This window comes from Malaclemys terrapin, chromosome 7 (assembly GCF_027887155.1).
Source record: "Malaclemys terrapin pileata isolate rMalTer1 chromosome 7, rMalTer1.hap1, whole genome shotgun sequence".
Taxonomy (NCBI): Eukaryota; Metazoa; Chordata; order Testudines; family Emydidae; genus Malaclemys; species Malaclemys terrapin.
Window position 1 is genome coordinate 96136914 of NC_071511.1, and position 20994 is coordinate 96157907.

The 20994-nt window shown below is 41.1% G+C and overlaps 1 protein-coding gene across 1 annotated transcript in view; it reads left to right on the forward strand.

The window, feature by feature from the left end:
- The first annotated feature begins 211 nt into the window (after positions 1 to 211).
- LOC128839954 (protein FRA10AC1) overlaps positions 212 to 20994 on the forward strand; it is a 55125-nt gene continuing 34342 nt past the window's right edge. Inside the window, exons 1-7 of the mRNA XM_054033317.1 lie at positions 212 to 512; positions 7653 to 7729; positions 11719 to 11814; positions 11893 to 11938; positions 15318 to 15394; positions 16437 to 16520; positions 17036 to 17120. Of these exons, the coding sequence (XP_053889292.1) occupies positions 480 to 512; positions 7653 to 7729; positions 11719 to 11814; positions 11893 to 11938; positions 15318 to 15394; positions 16437 to 16520; positions 17036 to 17120 (498 nt within the window). The 5' untranslated portion in view covers positions 212 to 479. The remainder of the gene's footprint in view (positions 513 to 7652; positions 7730 to 11718; positions 11815 to 11892; positions 11939 to 15317; positions 15395 to 16436; positions 16521 to 17035; positions 17121 to 20994) is intronic.

Consider the following 20994-nt stretch of genomic DNA (forward strand, 5'->3'; position numbering starts at 1 on the left):
TCAGTACAGCTCCCAGGTGCAGAGGAGGTTTTATTTAACCGTCACCCCCCCCCCCCCCCCCCCATTCCTTGGCTCGCTCTGCTCCCAGCCCTGGTCGGTTTCATGCCTCCGACCAGCTTTGTGTTCGAATCACGCCCATCCCCCTGCGCCAAGCCCCGCGTTCCCGTCTCCGAGCAGGGCCCGCCCGGCCGCCCGCGCAGGGGTCTCCCCCGGTGTCTCTCCCACTCCAGGCAGCCCCGCTCCAGAGCTGGAGCCTCGCCAGCCCGGCCGCGGCGCTCATTGCGTAAGGCCGCGTTGAGCGAGCCCTGCCCCAGCCCCGGTTTCCGGCCGGGCCTTTCACGCGGTGGGACGCCGCTGGGAGCCCGGCCCGGCCTGCGCCTCTCGCTCGGCCGGGGCTGGAAGCGCCCAACCACGGGCCGGTTCACGTGCGGGAAGCGCTCCCCTGCCCTCGTCCCTGGGCGCTGACCGAGCCGGCAACCATGGTGCCGGCCCAGCTGCTGCTCTCTCAGGCCGTGAGTAACAGCCGTGGCGCTCCCTGCGGAGGGGAGAGCGGGGCTCGGGGCAGCCACTGACCCGCCCACGGGGGGAGGCTGGGCAGCCAGGAGACCCCTCATCGAGGGGAAGGGGCGTTCGGGGGGGGGGAGAGGCCCTTCACTAGACGGGGGTTGCTTTTCTCCTGGACTGATGTGGTCCTCCTCGGTACTCCTGTTCCTCTCAGTCCGCTTCTGACAAGGCCTGTGAAATGCAGAGGCGACTCCGTATTTTTTGAAGCATGAGCATTTGTTTTGTCAGTGATTCCTGACCAATATCTTTGGCAAATTTTCAATGTGATTCTTCTCTCTGGTGCCCTACAAACTTCTGGTCCTTTGATCTTCTTATTTACCTTTATATTCTTGCTTTTGCCGTTATCATTTGAGAACTGTACTTATTAAAACTTTTTTGACTCTTTATTTTGCTAACATCTTTACTCCTTGCCCATGCCACCAATGTGCCTTCACCCCAGTGTAGATGGGTTCCTTCTCTTCTCCAGTGACGGCTCTGTTCTGTTGAGGTTACTGGTGTGGGTGCTATTTGCAAGTAGTGATTTGCATCTGAGATGTATACACCAGCCTGGTAACTGAGCCAAAAAGTTGGGCTGATTTAAATTGGTAACAAAACATAATTGGAGTCACTTGTTTTAATTTTGCTGTTTCAGTGTTTTATTTCTTTCCTAAGGAAAAGTTAATTCTCTTTGGTATGAAAAGCTGCATGTTGGTCAATAAATTAGATAATTTTCAGGTTCTTCATTTTCCCATTTTGGGGGAAAAAATGTATTTACTAAACCTTAATTATTCATTGAGACATACTGCACTATGTTTCTGAGCGAATTAAACTCAGGGCCTGTCTGGCAATTTACAGCGCTGCAACTTTCTTGCTCAGGGGTGTAAAAAAACACCCCCCTGAGCGCAGCAAGTTTCAGCGCTCTAAAGCGCCAATGTAGACAGTGCACCTCTCCCAGCGCATTGCCGCGACTACACAAGCCACGTTAAACTTTAGCATTGCCAGTGTAGACTAGCCCTCAGAAAAGCAGATAAAGGGAGCATGATAAAATGTTTTCTTTAGTTGAAAATAAAACTACCTTTAATTTATTGGTACATAATAAATAGGGCTGTCAAAAGATTAAAAACACAATCGCAGTTTTAATCGCACTATTAAACAATAATAGAATACCATTTCTTTAAATATTTTTGATGTTTTCTACATTTTCAAATATATTGATTTACAACACAGAATACAAAGTGTACAGTGCTCACTTTATATTATTTTAGTTTACAAATATTTTGACTGTAAATGGTACGGTATTGAAAATAGTATTTTTCAATTCACCTTATACAAGCACTGTAGTGCAATCTCTTTATCGTGAAAGTGCAATTTAAAAATGTAGCATTATTTTTTACATAACTGTACTGAAAAACAAAACAATGTAAAACTTTAGAGCCTACAAGTCCGCTCAGTTCTACTTCTTGTTTAGCCCATCACTAAGACAAACAAGTTTCTTACGTTTACAGGAGATAATGCTGTCTGCTGCTTATTTACAGTGTCACCTGAAAATTTCCATGGCATTGTTGTAGCTAGTGTTGCAAGGTATTTATGTGCCAGATATGCTAAACATTTATCTGCCCCTTCACGCTTCGACCACCATTCTAGAGGACGTGTTTCCATGCTGATGACAGGTTCTGCTCGATAATGATCCAAAGCAGTGTGGACTGACACATGTTCATTTTTATCGTCTGAGTCAGATGCGACCAGCAGTAGGTTGATTTTCTTTTGTGGTGGTTCGGGTTCTGTAGTTTCCAAATTGGAGTGTTGCTCTTTTAAGACTTCTGACAGCATGCTCCACACCTTGTCCCTTTCAGATTCTGAAGGGCATTTCAGACTCTTAAACCTTTGGTTAAGTGCTGTAGCTATCTTTAGAAATCTCATATTGGTACCCTCTTTGTGTTTTGTCAAATCTGCAATGAAAGTGTTCTTGAATTGAACAAAATATGCTGGGTTGTCATCCGAGACTTACATAACATGAAATATATGGCAGAATGCAGGTAAAGCCATGGAGTAGGAGACATACAATTCTCCCCCAAGGCGTTCAGTCACAAATTTAATTAACACATTATTTTTTTTTAACGAGCGTCATCAGAATGGAAGCATGTCCTCTGAAATAGTAGTGGAAACATGAAGGGGCATACGAATGTTTAGCATATCTGATATGTAAACACTTTGCAATGCTAGCTACAAAAGTGCCCTGGGAATGCCTGTTCTCATTTTCAGGTGACGTAAGTAAGAAGTGGCAGCATTATCTCCCATAAATGTAAACAAACTTGTTTGTCTTAGCGATTGGTTGAACAAGAAGGAGACCCAGTATTGGGTCGCGACCCACACAGTTTGTTAACCACTGTTCTAGAGCACTGATACTCAAACCTCAGTGGTTCAGGAGTCAAATTAGCAATCAACATTACCCAAAACAGCCACAGTAGTGTGAATTAATTGTTTCATTTACTAGAGTACTGTGTATTCAATCATGCAGTGTTTAATCATGTGCTTCAAAGAGGTGCAGGAAACATATGAAAGAGGTACTTGGGGCTTGAGAGCCTCAGTCTGAGTATCACTGGTTTAGAGCATTGTGGGGTTGTGCTCGGAGGATTTATTGCACCATTGCAGCTTCTGTGCCAGCACATGCTGGCTACTCTGACACTGCAGTAGTGTAGAGTGGCACCTGTAGTCTTTTTTTGTTTGTTTGTTTAGTTTCTTGAGAAGTTTCCTGAAAAATATAAAGGACAGAAATAATAATAGCTAATTAAGAAATACATAGATGCGGGTGCACCTCCTCAATATATGTAGTTTACTTGGTGTTGCTACAACTCTTCATATAATGCCTCAGCAACATCTTCTACACTTCTGAAATGTGAAAAAGAGAATACAAAAACTGGATTTTTAGTTAATGGATGAATAGCAAGTTGATCCCTTCCACACTCTGTATTGCTAATTAAATCCACTTATTTCTCCACAGTGCTCCAGCAAGTACCTACTTGTCACTTCTTGGGGAAAAACAGAGAGGTGATATGTCCTCTTTGGGCTCCATAGGACAGTGCATGGGATGGGAAGCAGGGGAATTTACTGAGTTGCATGGAGAATCCTGGAGGGATGTTATTGCTCCAGACCAGTCTTGTCTCCGTCTTCGAGAGAGAGAAAGTGTAGTTTCAAACCAAGAACAGGAAGGAAAACAAAACTCCAACAACCCAATAATAAAATTAAAGTTAAAAAAAAATAGTTTTTTTTTTAAATCTCCTTTAGCATTGCTACACAACGACAGTGGTATTCAGCATAATATATATTTGGTCCACAAGCTTGCAAGCAGCCTGGCAGAGGATGCTGTTGTCTCTCCAGTATGATATTTGCAAGTGTCAGGGTGTAGCCACTGTAGGTGCACCATTGTAACGTTCACCTGGTATTGTTGATAGAGATGCGTTTTTCCAACTTTCAGTAGCTAGGTCACTGTGACTGTTTTTTCTGATACTGACCGAGACACAGTTACCTGTACTGTTGAACTCCAGATTGGGTTACTGCAATGTACTCTATGTGAGGTTACTCTTCCAAGGTAACTTGGAAGCTCCCTCTAGTGCAGGATGTGGCTTTCTGTTTATTCCTGGGTTCTCCTGCTATTGTTACTGTTTGTTGGTATTATAGTAGCACTAGGGACTAAGCATTGTGCTAGGCACTGTACAGAGTAATAGTTAAGCTCTTTGGAGCAGGGACTAGCAATGTAAATAGAAAAGACAAAGAGAGGATAGCAGAAGGGACATAATTTGCAAATTCTCTGTTTATAAGTTATCATACATTGTATCTGTTCTCTAAAGTATGTGCTAGCCTCCAGTTTGCTTCTTAGTGCAATTAAGATAATAGAATCATAGAAGATTAGGGTTGGAAGAGACCCCAGGAGGTCATCTAGTCCAACCCCCTGCTCAAAGCAGGACCAACCCCAGCTAAATCATCCCAGCCAGGGCTTTGTCAAGCCAGGCCTTAAAAACCTCCAAGGATGAGATTTCACCACCTCCCTAGGTAACCGATTCCAGTCTTCAAAACCCTCCTAGTGAAATCATGTTTCCTAATATCCAACCTAGACCTCTCCCACTGCAACTTGAGACCATTGCTCCTTGTTCTGTCATCTGCCACCACTGCAAACAGCCTAGCTTCATCCTCTTTGAAACCCCCCTTCAGATAGTTGAAGGCTGCTATCAAATCCCCCCTCACTCTTCTTTTCTGCAGACTAAATAAGCCCAGTTCCCTCAGCCTCTCCTCATAAGTCATAAGACACCTAATCATTTTCATTGCCCTCCACTGGACTCTCTCTAATTTGTCCACATCCTTTCTTCAGTGGGGGGCCCAAAACTGGACGCAGTACTTCAGATGTGGCCTCACCAGTGCTGAATAGAGGGGAATAATCACTTCCCTCGATCTTCTGGCAATGCTCCTACTAATTCAGCCCAATATGCCGTAAGCTTTCTTGGCAACAAGGGTACACTGTTGACTCATATGCAACTTCTTGTCCACTGTAATCTGCAGAAAAGGACCTGGGGAACTGCTGCTTAGCCAGTTGGTCCCCAGCCTTTAGCAGTGCATAGGATTCTTCTGTCCTAAGTGCAGGACTCTGCACTTGTCCTTGTTGAACCTCATCAGATTTCTTTTGGCTCAATTTTCCAATTTGTCTAGGTCACTCTGGACCCTATCCCTACCCTCCAGCGTATCTACCTTTCCCCCCAAACTTAGTGTCATCCTCAAACTTGCTGAGGGTGAATCCATCCCATCATCCAGATCATTAATGAAGCTCTTGAACAAAACTGGCCCCAGGGCCAACCCCTGGGGCACTCTGCTTGATACCGGCTGCCAACTAGACATGGAGCCATTGATCACTACTCGCTGAGCCCGACGATCTAGCCAGCTTTCTATCCACCATATAGTCCATTCATCCAATCCGTAATACTCCTTTAACTTGCTGGCAAGAATACTGTTGGAGACCTTATCAAAAGCTTTGCTAAAGTCAAGGTATATCATGTCCACCACTTTCCCCATATCCACAGAGCCAGTTATCTCATCATAGAAGGCAATCAGGTTGGTCAGACATGACCTGCCCCTGGTGAATCCATGTTGACTGTTCCTGATCATCTTTTTCTCCTCCAAGTGGTTCAAAATGGATTCCTTGAGGACCTGCTCCATGATTTTTCCGGGGACTGAGGTGAGGCTGACTGGTCTTCAGTTCCCCGAATTCTGCTTCTTCCCTTTTTTAAAGATGGGCACTATATTTGCTTTTTTCCAATCATCCGGGACCTCCCCCAATTGCAATTTGAATTTTCAAAGATAACAGCCAATGGCTCTGCAATCATATCAACCAACTCCCTCAGCACCCTCTGATGCATTGCATCCGGCCCCATGGACTTGTGCATGTCCAGCTTTTCTAAATAGTCCTTAACCTGTTCTTTCACCACTGAGGGCTGCTCACCTCCTCCCCATACTGTGCTGCCCAGAGCAGCAGTCTGGGAGCTGACCTTGTCTGTGAAGACTGAGGCAAAAAAAAAAACATTGAGTACTTCAGCTTTTTCCACATCATCTGTCACTAGATTGCCTCCCCCATTCAGTAAGGGTCCCACACTTTCCAGGACCACCTTCTTGTTGCTAACATACCTGTAGAAACCCTTCTTGTTACCCTTCACATCCCATGCTAGCTGCAACTCCAGTTGGGCCTTGGCCTTCCTGATTACACCCCTTCATGCTCAAGCAATATTTTTATACTCCTCTCTAGTCATCTGTCCAAGTTTCCACTTGTAAGCTTCCTTTTTGTTTTTAAGCTCACCGAAGATTTCACTGTTAAGCCAAGCTGGTCGCTTGCCATATTTGCTATTCTTTTTGCACATCGGGATGATGTCGTTGTTGATTTTGATATATAAAACACTATATGGTTTGGTCCTGGCTACCTAAAAAAGATTGTCCAGGCAAAATTGCTACAATTGATGAAAAGTAAGAATTCATAGCTTTGAGCATTTGGAATCTGGAAAAGCATTGTCTCTAACATTTGATTCTCCTGTAGGTTCAGTGGAATCCAAGTTTGTTAACCTTCAAGGCAAAGTGTTAGTATTACCTGTTTTCCCAGGTTTTTGTCTGAGGATAATGGTTGTTGAAATGTAGGACTTTCCAGACTGACCCAATAGCCATCTAGTCCAGTATTGTGTCTTTGACAGTGGGCAGTACCAGTATGGTTCGTGCTCACTAACATGTTGTGCTCTTACTGCCAATGTAGACCCTGTTAGCATGAACTAACAGATACCTAGTTTGCGTTGATATAGTTACCTTTTAGTTCACAAAATGGATCTAGTTTGCACTGATGCAGTCCTGAAATGGGAAACTATGTATCTTTTACTTTGTACCAGCAGGATCTACATGGGCAATTAGAGTGCAACATGGAGCATTCTACAGCTTAGACCAGTGGTAGGCAACCTATGGCACGCCTGCTGAAGGCGGTATGCGAGCTGATTTTCAGTGGTACTCACACTGCCCAGGTCCTGGTCACCGGTCCAGGGGGCTCTGCATTTTAATTTAATTTAAAGTGAAGCTTCTTAAACATTTTAAAAAACTTATTTACTTTACAGACAACAATAGTTTAGTTATATATTATAGACTTATAGAAAGAGACCGTCTAAAAATGTTTAAATGTATTACTGGCACGCAAAACCTTAAATTAGAGTGAATCAATGAAGACTCGGCACACCACTTCTGAAAGGTTGCCAACCCCTGGTTTAGACCCTTATAATCTGGATCTGTGGTGCCATGTAGACAAAGCCCTCAATCTGCAGCAAAGGAGATTTAGGTTAGATATTAGGAAAAACTTTCTAACTATAAGGATAGTTAAGCACTGGAATAGGCTTCCAAGGAAGATTGTGGAATCCGCATAGTTGGAGAACAGGTTAGACAAACAACTGTCAGGGATGATCTAGCTAGACTTTGTCCTAACTGAGTGCATAGGGCTGGATTAGATGACCACTCGATGTCCCTTCTAGTCCTACATTTCTAAGATTCTAATTTTATTGTGTTGTGATAATTTTCCTTTATTTCTTAATTATTTCCAGGTACATGGCCGGGGAGGCTATGATTCTGATTTTAGTGATGATGAGAGTGGAGAGAAATCTGACCAAAGGAATAAAAGGTAATGCATTATAATATTGACATACATTATGTTTCTTGTGTGCATATGACTTCTAGCTATATATATAGAAGACCCTGTTTTTTTAACTCTGGCATAGTGAAGCTGTTTGTGAAAAATAAAAATATACATTTGATTCCTATGCCGTTGCCTCCTCAGGCTTGTCAGGGTATGTTGTCTCCAAGGAGCAACTGAGAAAGATCAGTTCTGCCACGTCCATCTGGTGTCTGTATGCCTCTCATATCTCTCAGCTGAGTGCTTCATTTTTCCAAGGACTAGCATCAACGGCTGGGTTTTGGCTGCTCTGTTCAATTTGGTATCACTTTGTTACCACCCACCAGGACTTGTGGAACTACAAAGAGAGAGATCAAAATGACCAAGGCCAGATGGCAGCAGGTTTTGTAGGAATAAAACACGTACCTCACGGAAAGGAAACACTAACACTGCTTATTATTTAATTTCTTCCAGCCTGTTCTCTCTGTTAAGCCTGGCTTCAAGAGACCAACAAATTGGGTCAGTTAACTTGCACATAGCCCTTGAGATGCTCATTTAAGCTCAGTCTTGTCAGTTTCATTTAGCGGTTCATACACTTTATGACCCTGGACTTTGCGGTCTGACCATCTTTTATTGGGATTTTTTTTCTGCTGTGGCACTGTGCTTCTCTGGCAGTTACCCACAACACTACAGATTTGTTCTGAATTGATTCAGGAATTTTTGTTGTTGTTCCAGGATCGGTTTCTATGACTCTTTTCCTTACTTTTCTATCAGGCTCCATTCCAATCAGGTTTTCTGGGACCTTTTCTGGGAGCCTTTTATATTTTCTGTAGTGGAAGTAAGAGGAAGTGTTTTGTAATGTCTGACTGCATTTTATATCTGACCTTTAAGGTGCTTTAACCACTAAAAGAAATGTAGGTGTTTTTTTCTCTTTTTAGAATTTTTAGCTGTATTCTATTAAAAATATTGACTTTTTTTGTTCAGTATTAGTTTGTTTTTCCAAGTGCCACTATGCATTACATGATTCTAATTGTTAGATGAAATATTAAACATTGGGAGCTGTTTCAAAGAAATCATCTTCTTTACCCTTTGTTCTGGTACACACTATTTGGCTCCCAGTAGTACTCTAATGAGGGTTTGCTTCATATATGTATATATTCTACCCTTGGTTCATGATGAATCTCATTCTCTCTGGGAAAAAATGAAAAAAGACTCCTTCCTGATATTGCCTCTGCAGAGCCCCAGTGCAGGAGTTGTGTGCCTGGCCATGTGGCCACAAAACCTTTTTGCACAATTGGTATGCTTAGTTCTCCCAAGTCCTACAGTCCTTAGATTGACAATATAAATACTACCCCTTTATGGGTCTCTGACTACCTCTCTGCCTGCCATCATGGAGCAAACATTCCCTTTTTACCCATAATGTTAGACCAAGGGTGGCCAACCTGAGCTGGAGAAGGAGCCAGAATTTACCGATGTACATTGCCAAAGAGCCACTGTAATACGTCAGCAGCCCCACATCAGCTCCCCCCCTGCTCCCAGTACCTCCCGCCTACTGGCAGGCCTGCTGATCAGTGCCTCCCTCCTCGCACTTCCTGGTCAGCTGTTTCATGGCGTGCAGGAGGCTCTTGCGGGGAGGGGGGGAGGAGCGAGGGCATGGCAGGCTCAGGGGAGGGGACGGGAAGGGGTGGAGTGGGGGCAGGGCCTATAGCAGAGTCAGGGGTTGAGCAGTGAGCACCCCCCGGCACATTGGAAAGTTGGCACCTGTAGCTCCAGCCCTGGAGTCGGTGCCTATACAAGGAGCTGCATATTAACTTCTGAAGAGCCGCATGTGGCTCTGGAGCCATGGATTGGCCACCCCTGTGTTAGACAAATAAATCTAAATATGTTTTAAAACAGTTGTGTAATTAAGTTTAGTATAAAAAGTTTATTTTATTTGCTTGTTTTTGTTGAATTTTTGATATTTTTGGTTTGCTTTGGAACAGATGTTGGTGTTCAGAGGACAGTGCTTCAATCACTGTTCAACTAGCAATGCTCCTTAGTCTGTGCCCCTCAGAGAGGTCAGTGTTCATTAATCTGTTACAGTGGGAGCTCTGTGGAGGCAATACCATGAAGGGAGGAAAAAGGGGTTACCAACAGTAACTCTTGTTTTCTGAACATATTGCCTCTTTTCCCTCTGCTTTGGATCCTAGATCTATATAGGGCTGTTGAGGTAAAGAAAAACTGAGGGATCATTAGATGAGCATGAGATATTTCTATCCTTGGCCTGTATGATATAGGGCGTGAAGGAATGGAGCATGATCCTGTGTCCCAGCACCTGCTGCAGCAGGTTCCATATCTGTGTGACTACCCATGTGACTCCTACAATGTGACTGTGGAGTGACGGGATTGTCAGACAAGATACACTGTTGTAAGCAACTCTGTATATACATTGCCTATGAGCAGGGGCCTGTCTGGACTTGGTCTCAACTCCACACATGAGTAAAGTCCATTCTCACCCCCATCTTAACATTGGTTTCATTAACACAGAAACTAAGGGCTGGTCTATACTACTGGTTACATCGATGTAATTTACGTTGCTCAGGGGTGTGAAAACGATCTGCCCTCAAGTGATGTAAGTTACATTGACTTAAAGCAGTGTCCACACATTGACTTAAAGCAGTGTCCACACTGCGGCGGGAGATGCTCTCCCGCCGACATAGGTTCTGCCTCTTGTGGAGGTGGAGTAATTATGCTGACGGGAGAGCACTCTCCTGTCGGCATAGCATGTCTTCACCAGATGTGCTACAGCGGCGCAGCTGCATTGGTGCAGCTGTTATGCTCATACAAAGCACACGGGATCTTTATAGAGGAAGGTAAATACGCAGCATTTATTGGAAATACAACAGTTAGCATATGCTTTTCACCCACACCCACCTCTGCCAGTGATGTTCATAGTTACCAGTTTGTTGTAGCTCGAGTCAATCTAATGGCCAGTTAGATTGAGCATGAGTGTGGAGCTGGGCTCTTGTCGGTTGCGATCCGATGCTCCTGGAGTGTGGCAAGACGAACCCAAAGTCCCATGGCCAAGCACCCTGTTCTTATAGGGTTTTTTTCTCTGTTGAAGCCTATGGATTTTGCTGTGTCACTTTGTGACTGGTTTCTTCTTAATTGGTGTAAATGTTCCAATACACCTCTGAGAGGGTCATCCTGTCCTTTGTTCCGATTTAATCAATTGTCCTTAGGGGTGCCAGCCTTCACTTCAAGGTAGTCAGTATGCCCTTCATTATGGATGTGTGTTGATGATTCTTTGATGTCCTTTAAGTCTCTTCACTCCTTCTTCCTTGATCATCTGGCTATAACAATGGCCTTCACACCTTATCTTTTCCTGATGCGTACATTCCTCATTCACACAAACAGTAGTATTTTATATCGAGCAAAAAGGCATTGCAAATTAAACCTTTACAATCAATAACCAAGACAATTTACATTGAGACCCAGGCCTTCAATGTTTCTCTAATCTCCTTAATATAAACACAGTGAGAATCCTGTCTCTTACTAACTAAAACCTTAAAACAAAGAAATGTATATTTAACTAGAGAGCCTAGTTTGTAATACATATAGGAAACCATAGTAGACATTATAACTTATCCTAAAACAAAAGGGTGATCATAATCAGTCAGAAGGATTGTTCTGGTCTGTCATTCCTTTCTGCTATTCAAAAAGGGTGGCTGACAGGATGAAATCAAATCATACATTAATTCTTATGGGACATTATAAAATCCAGCTCCTACATTAATTTTCATAGTACGTTATAAAATCCAGTGCCTACACAGCTGCGCCGCTTTAGCATGGTAGTATAGACTTGTCTTAACAAGAGGCAAACAATGCTAGTCTGTACAACAACCTTTTCCTTATAACATTCAAGCTGCTGACTTCCCAAGCTGACTTTGGCGTACTAGAACTTATTGTATACGAAAACTTTTTGAATAATTTAATCCTCACTTTTTCCCTATGCATAGGACAAGTAATGAAGATGCCCTACTCATAAAACCATTCCAGAAAGTAAAACAGGTCAAGGTGGCTGACAGACAAATTGCGGCAGAACAATGGGATAGGTAATGATCAATTCTATCAGAGATTTTTGTATTTAAACTGAACTTTTACTCAAACAAAATTATTATTTCTGTTAACAGGGAAGAAGCGAGAAATAGGAGATTTCATTTGATAGCCATGGATGCTGTATCCTTTGATTATATGTTTATATTGGTAAAAACACATTCTCAGCTTTTCAACTTTTCTTTCGCTTGGGGAGAAATGCTCCTCTGAGGGACACGTTCATGTGAGTCTCCTTGTTGCCTGGGGAATTTGGAGGATTGGTAATGCTTTATGACCTTTATGTTACACAGATATAGATTTGTTCAATGATCCTATTAAATAGTTATTTTGAAGGTACTGTAGTAATGCTGCTTCTGCGTGATATTGTGCCCGTATTCCTCTCAGTAACACAGAGAAATCACTGTAACGGGGTTCCCGTGGTACAGCCTCAGATGTGTAATCGCTGAGTCCTCTGTCCCACCAACCTGTGGTATCCCTCTCATTCTGTGATGCTGTGTCAAGTCACAAACTTCTGGCAGGTACTGCACGTACATAGACATCCACAGGCCAAGACACACCCAACTGAGTTATATGAATGCTTTCCCAGCCACTCATGAACCAACAATAGAGAGGCTCCAGCCAATTCCACCCAGCTCACCGTCTTGCACCAAAGAAGTGTACCATCTTGCACTGGTCAGAAACCTAGCCAGTGTAAATTCATTATCCAGTCCGCCCCTCTCTCGATGTGAGGGGACACATGCTAGCCATTGTAAACTAAGCTGAGATTTCCCAAGCATTTAAACCAAAACACACTGTTTTAGGTAGAATATAAAACAGGTTTATTAACTACAGAAAGATAGATTTTAAGTGATTAGAAGTAGCAGGCATAGAAATCAGAGTTGGTTATTTAAGAAACAAAACATAAAATCGCTGTCTAAGTTCTACAAACTATACAGGATTTGAATCAAGTGGTGTTTCACCCTGACAGATGGTACAAACAAGTCACAGATCCTCAATACACAGGCTGAGACTCTTTCCTGGCCTGGGACCACCATCCCCCAATTCAAAGTCTTTGTCCTCCAAATGTTGAGTTGGGAGGGGAGAAAGGCCAAGTAATGATGTAACTTCCCCTCTTTTATAGTTTCTTCCAGCTTGCTGGAAAGATCTTTTGCTGTAATGTGGGAAACAGACAATCCCCATTGGTCAAACAGACAATCTCTGTTATATATCATTTCTGGGATAGTGGATTCTTTCCCTGTTGGGTGTGGATGAGCCATTAACACTGTCTGGCTACTCCATTGTTTTTCCTGAAAGGCTGATTGTGGGTGTTCCCAACCTCACAACAGATTTCAGTAACACACACAAAGCAAAACTTCATAACTTCACATACAGTGATAGCACATACAGTCCAACAGGATATTAATGTTCAACAGATCAAGACTTTTAAAATAATACCTCACAAGGCATATTTTTTACAAAACATATCATAATTATATGACAGTGGTGAATATGGGGGTTCCAGGGTGCCACTCTGAGGTACAGAGTGTCACAATGACCAAAGACTTGCCATGTTGCATGATGAAATTCAAATAGCCCTTAGCGTTATTTTTTTTATTATCTATCTATCTAGTGTTTCAGTAGCTGAAGTGAATTAGTTTCCTGCCTTATATAGCCATGATTATAAATTATTTGGAAACAGTAGAATTTGTATTTTTTTAGTTATGTTGGGATTAATATGGGTATATTGTGTGGATTTGTGGCAATCCATATGTGGAACATGGAAACATTTGGAGATGCCTCGTTTTGTTGCAATAGAGAGAAATTGTCATTTGTGCTACTTAACTCAGACTTACTCTTCAGCTAAGTCTACCTTTTTAAGAAACACTCTTACTTTGTCAGGTCTATCACAAAAATCTGAGTACACACAGTGTCATGAACCAAAGGCACATTTACAAGTTGAGGCTGTTCTGAGCTGAACTGTGTTAACCTGTTTTCTGTTCTGTATTATTTAGATTGTAAGTTCTTTGGGGCAGGAATTTGTCTTATATTTTGTTTGTGCTGTGTAAGTTGACAAAGCTATAAATTTTTTATAATAATGTGATATCCTGGCTAAAGGTCAGAAGCTTCATTGACCAAGAAAGGATAAAATCCAGTCGCTCTGGCCGAGTGAGCTATGTTTATGTACAAAATCAGGTGGTCTTCAAAGTACTTAACCCTGCTGTGTCACCTTTACATTATTTTTCCTGTACTCTTTCCACATAAAGTCATCTGTATCTGGCTAATGATCCTCAAATTGTAAAAACAAGCAGTTAAAGAAGAAGCTATGATTAAAGAGCCCATGGATAAATTCGTTAGCCATAGTGTTTCTGTTGTTTTCATGGAGCTTTGTATAAGTACTTGATTTGGATAATTTCTCTACTGTTACCATCTTATTCTTTTCCTCCAGTTGGAAGGGCAAGTCAGTTGCCTACTATTATAAAGGTTGATAATGGTGACAAAGAAGCTGGAATTCTTTGAAGTTAGCCAGCTTCATCATGACATATACAGCCTCCTGTAGCCTTGCTAAATAAAGGCTCCTACCTGTAGGCTTGAATTTAGGTCTTTAATTTTTGAAGAATAGTATTAAGATTGAGTTAACATTTGGAAACTTCTAGCAGAAAATACATGTACCATATTTTTTTCCATAAAATGATTTTAGTGCAGGCGGTAGGTTGATAGAAATGAGTTCTTATTGAACTCAATTTAACATGTGGCTTGAGAACATGCCAGAAAGATAATTTATTTCTAATTCTGTAGTTCCATAAATGTCTGAGAAATTTGTTATATATTTTAAGTTATTGTTTTACTGTTTTATTTCCATTTGTGGAGGTGCTTATTTCTAGAACAATGTGATTGTTTATACGGTTTTGTTTTTGCTTGTTGTTTTATCACATAAAATGTGTGTCAAATTATAGCTGTAAAACAGAAATATTCTGACAATCACAAAATAATTTCCTGTAACTTGATATTGTGGACCTAAACAAAGTTATCTACTGAAGTTTATTGCTTTTACACTGACACTGAAAAGTACAAAATAAATGCATCATTTCATTAGTAATTTTATATTTATATCACGCAAAAATGATGCGAATATATTTTAAACCAGAGTTGGAGTATCATGGAACTCTAGTTTGAATTGCAATAGAATACACAGTAAAGGCTGGATTAAAGGTCTGTTGTACATCTTCAAATATATTACAAGTTTTTATAAGGGTATGGCATGTGGATGGGTTTTACAACTTTAACTCTGCCCTAAAATTCTTCTGTTGTGAATTAATTTATAAAAGGTTATTCTAATAAGAATTTTTTAAACTTCCTTTCCATTAAAATTAATTTTGGTAATAGCTTCTTTAAATCCCTTATATTGTAGAAACAGTTTTGTACTAATCTTCTTATCTGAGGTAATGGTATGTGAAGCCAGATAAACCAGCCCTGGTGTGAGAGAGAACACTGAAAATGAATTCCTTAGTTTTGCTTTATTCAGTATGCAAGACATAAAAAGTTTGTGAATGACTACATTTTATACTATGGTGGCAAAAAGGAGGACTTCCAACGTTCAGGGTAAGTACCGTTAGAGAACATACTTAACCTATTTTATTAAACTGCTAAATATATGCTGGGAAACTCCTTTTTGGTTTATTAATATTGTAATTAATTCTGTGACTAGAGATTTATTTGTGTATCAAATCATTAACCTTTTTGCTAAAATGTACCAACTATGGTAGTTGTAAATATCTGAATTAGATGCGGAGAATTGTTAGTTGTCTTGATTTAACTTTGTACAATTTGTATCTATACATGAAAAGCTAGATGAAATTCAGTTGGGAGTTTTTATTTTTGTGTTATGTAGATTAAAAGACAACACATGGAGGGTGTATCTAAAACAAACCAGTATTTGCTGAGTGTTCAACTCTCATTCCTAGAATGTCAAATGCTGCTCCGATGAGGGTAGAAAATGACAATCTTGTACTCAGACTTCTGTGGTACAGTATATAGTGCTGGAATAACTGCTTGCAGGTAGTACAATTGTTTGCCATTTGGAGTACCAGGCACTTTTTAAAGGATAATTACCAAATTTTACCAAAGTCACAAGAGGCTAGTTACTTGGGTTGAGGTTTCCAAAGAAGTGCAGGCAGTTATTCAGATGATCTTCATTAATGTTAATGAAGATGTGTGGATAAATCATCTGCACTGTTTTGGCAATCTGAACCCAGGATGCTTGTGAAGTCTGGAATATCACTAAATATCTTCCTGGGGAAGCTAAACCCTTGTTCTGCGCTGCAGATGATCCTCCTTTTATGTTTCAAACATAACTTTTCATATAGAATTAAATCACACACAGTTTTAATAGCTATGAGTGACTTTAATGTTGGAAGCAAGCTCTTTTATTCTTTTAGGGAAAAAGTTAGTGTATAATACTTGTTCTCATGAACAGTCGTTGCGTCTTAAAATATCTCCCAGTATGTCCAACTCAATACATATTGCAAGGAATTCTAAAATACCAGCATTTGCCAAATGATGATCTAATTATTTTGTTTCTGGTGCTGTAAAATTTCATTTTAATACTAGATCTGCTTTTTAAGAAAAATGTACCCTTTTACAGAGCAAGTGACAAGACAGACCTTGATGTTGTAAGAGAAAACTATAGATTCCTGTGGAAAGAGGAAGATGCAGTGGACATGAATTGGTAACTTGGGCTATAATAAGACATTATTTTTAGATCACTTTGTATTTATTTTTTTCCTCATTCATTAAAAATTGCCATGCATATTTGCTCTTATTGTTTGAACTCTTGATAAATTTAAAAAATGAAAAAAGTGTAGGAGATAAAGTAATACAGCTGTGTCAAAATGAACTGATGACACAGAAATTAACAAACTATTGTTCATTCCCTAAGAGAACTAAACTACCATTCAGAAACCCCTACAAAGAGTACAACTTTAAAATTATGCTTTATTTGTGCTTTAAATAAATTTTTAAAATATATAATTATTTTCAAGAGAAACTAAAACTGTTTCATGGCAATTACTCCCATCAAGCTGAATATTTTCTTATTTTGTTTTATTTTTACCACTACAACTTGTATTCATTAGAGAAAACAAAACTGCAATGCCCCGTCCTGTTAATGCCATAACTATGTAATTTGACCTCACTCTGTATTTTCCATATGCTTAATCAATAATATTGTCTTTCCGGTTACAGGGAAAAGAGACTGGCAAAGAAATACTATGATAAATTATTCAAAGAGTATTGTATAGCAGATCTGAGTAGATACAAAGAGAACAAGGTACATTTTTAAATTTCATAAATTTCTTTGGTTGCAAAATAGGTTCTTTGTTCTATATATTGATAGAGGGCACTGCATTAAGATCCAGACCTGCAAGCACTGCCTACGCTGAGTTCTGTGGGACTACTCACGATAAATGTCTGTAAGATTGGCTCCTAAATTTGTCTGTTGCTTAGTGCAGAATGAATTTTCTTAAGAAACTTAAGCAACAGAAAAATGCTTAAGATGTTTTCCCTGATTTTTTGTTTGATCTTTATCTCATCTTCCTATATTTATGCCATATCCCTCAAGCCCTTCCACTATCAGAAAATAATCTCAATCTCATTTATAGTTTTCTTTTGTTTTCTTTAATTATCATGCCCAGTATCTTATTCCATGTGTTTGTTATTCTTTGTGGGAAAAGTTTTTTTCCCAGTTTGCCAATTTTCTTCACCTTTTTGAACCTTTGTCTGGTGTGAACAATATTTTTTTTCCCCCCCGCTTCACATATGACATTTCTAAGTTCTGTTAGATCAATTTGAATTCCCCTGTATTCTAAATGAGAATAAGTCCTGTTTCTTTAACTTTTCCTCATGATTATAAGAATTGGAAAATGTTTATCTTTTAGCACAACTTTGACATATTGTGTAATTTGTTTTCCCTTAAATTGTCTTATGCGTTCTTTCTTTAAACACTCTATTCTCATACTAAGTCCCTCCTCCAAATCTTTATCAACTGTTGGCTTATCCATGTCCACTTCTGATAGGGAGGGAGTCCTATACAGATTTTTCTTTTGGAATGTAAAACTAGCCCTTTAAGGCACAGTCAGCTCCACTCTGCTACCCCTGCTGCTACAGATTGCTTTCAACTTTGTTCTGTCCTATTTTTTTCCCGCTGCACATCCAGATATTGAGAAGTTTATCGCCTTCTCTTTTCTGCTCTATTCTGCAGCCCTCGTCTCCTGCAGACAGGCTCAGGGGAGCACTGGTTTCTTCATCTGATAACCACCAGTTCTTGATGTGACTTTCCCCATAGAACTTTAGGTATCCTGCTAAACTTCTGCAGAAGGACGCTCTAGAGATGCACAACTTGCATTAGGTGTCCCTGCCTACAACATGCTGTCTATGCCTGCCTTTAGAAGTTTACACTATAGAATTTCCTCCCCAATTCCCAAATCATATTCAGTGCCATTTTGCTCCTCATTCCAACAAAAGACGGGCTCTTTCATATGTTACATAATCTGTTTATCACAAGAACTGGTCCATCAACAAAGAAGAACGTTATGGGTGGGATAGGGTTTACTCCTAGTATTTTATGATGTTCAAGAAGACTGAGTGTTTCATCCCATTCTGGCTCTATCCCTCAGAATTTCTCTATGTAGTATGTCAGATTCAAGGTGGAGGTGACTTTCTGTGCTGCATGGATGAAGAGGGGCTTATCTTCATGTGCCTATTCATTTGTTGCATCACAAGAAAAGTCCCTCAGCTAACTGATTCTTCTACAGAACTATGTGTGGAAATTCCTCAAGCAGTGTCTTGTCAAGAACCTCTCCTCTTGGAAACCTCACTCAGTCCTTTTAGCCATTGGAATCTTGATAGGTGGTAGTCTCAGGGCCCTATATCATGTCAAAGCATTTGGTTGAAGATGGAAGCACAAAAAAATAACTTCTTGAAGCTTCAGGCTGTGGGACTAAGCTTTCTATTGTTTCTTCCTTACCTCATCATACTTGCAGTCCTGTTAGAAATCAACAATCAAGCTCCAAGAGCCTATAGATTAACAAGGCAGGACCAGAAGCCCTTCTCTTTGTCATTAGATTGTAAAGATTCTGTCCAAAGTGGAAAGAGCTCACCTATTGATATCCGATAGGTATATCCAGAACAGTCTTAATGTCCACATAGACTGACTGAGGCAGGAGACAATCCTGGGCAAGAGGCAACTGAAGAAGGTGGTGGTGCAGCAAGACTTTGTCAGATATTGTCACAGCTCGGTCATGGGCAGCCATGCCTAGTGGTCAGAGCCAGGGTCCATGGTCATGGGATGGGAGTCCAGAATCATTTGGATCAGGATACCAGGAGATCAGAAGCATGAGACAAACTTGAGGGCAGAACTATGAATCTAACAGTAGTCAGCCCAGGTCAGGATACCAGGGGTCAGAGGTAGGAGACAAACTGGAGATCAGAACCACAGGTTGGGAGTGAGAATCAGGCTGGGTCAGGATACCAAGAGGTCAGAGGTAGGGGACAAACCAGATATTGGGACCAGTCAGATGCAAGAAGTCAAGCTGGGTTGGGATGCCAGGAAGTCAAATCAGGGGAGCAGGAAGCACATAATCCAGAGCAGGGTGCATCCCAGTTTTGGACAACAGGGATCCATTGCTGGGTTTAGATAAAAGTTGTGGACCCTCAGCAAACTGCCATTTAGGTTCCAGGACTGGAGTCCTCTGTCGGGATTCAGCCCTTGGAACTGTTAGCAGTCACTGGGTGGCAGGTTGCAGCTTACTAGCTCCTAGGAATCCTGTGGATCCGGGTTCAAGTCCTGCAGTTCCTGAGAGGTGTAACTTCTTGCTTTCCACCTCAACCAACCAGACACGTCCCCCTCACCGCCCCCCAGACAAACTCACAGTTTGCTCCAGACACTAGGATTCCTACAACTGGAGGGGAGGGTGTTTTCTTTTTCGCATGGTCAGGACCTTGCGTGTATGTCTTTCCTCCTCTACTCCTCCTGGGCATTCCCAGAAAGATCCAGAGGGACCAGACCAAAGTTATTTTCATAGCTGCTGCTAAGCCCTGAAGACTCTTTCAGATATCCATCTGTGATTTCTGGCTCTTTCCCCAGCCCAAAATTTTTTTAATCAGGGCAGGGTCCTATACCTGAACCTCACCAATCTCTGCCTAGAAACCTGGAGGCTGACAAGTGACTCTACAATCCTTTGATTATTGCTCTCATATAGTCAATTTCCTAATGCTGTCAGGAGAGCACTCTGCATTTAAGTGTTACATTCCTAGCCAAACACCAAAGAAAGTAACTCGTACTCAGACATTCTGTTTTGCCATCCTAGTGTTTTTCACAAATGGGAAAACATGGTGGGAGGGTCTCTGAGGCCAGGCTCCAGCCTGGGCCAGATGTCTGCAATTTTTAGCCTTGCAGCCCAAGCTCCACTGGCCTGAGTCAGTTGACCTTGGTTCTGACACTCAGCACTGTGGGTTTTCTATTGTAGTGTAGATGGAGTTTCAGCTTTATTCTTACGGTTCTTTCAAGGCCATGTTTCAAGCCTCTGGGCCAGTACTTCCTGGCTGTGAAGGTGCTTGCTCTTGTCACCATTACTTCAGCCTGGAGTGCTACTACACTGTAAAGAATCTTACCTCTAGTTTTTCCATGAAAAGGTTGTCCTTAGACTCACCACGTAATTTCTCTTTTTATTCTTTCTTTCTTAATCAAAATATTTCCCTTCCTTCCTTGTCTGAAAGAGATCATCATCATCCGTTAGATGTTGCCAAAGCCATTAATGATTAGATAGGACATCCACTTTTTGGACTGATGCCATTTTATTTTATATTGCTTGTGGCTATAACAAAACGAGGTATTAAGGTTTCCAGGATTATCATTTCCCTTTGTGTTCAGACTGCAAAAAAAAGATTAATATACTGTGTGCCACTTAGTGCTTTTCTTGGGGATAAGGGTCCATTGTACTTCGTCCCTATCTGTGGTCAGAGAAATAGCACTTCTTATTAGGAGATCTGCATAGCTGCTATTAGTGCCTCACTGAACTCCTTTACCAAATGCTATAAGGTCTTCTGTTGCTGCTGCCTTTGGTTTCTTGATTCTGTGAACCATCCTTCCTATCTAACAGACTAGCTTCATTTCATATTTTTCTATTGAGTTCATCTCTGTTGTT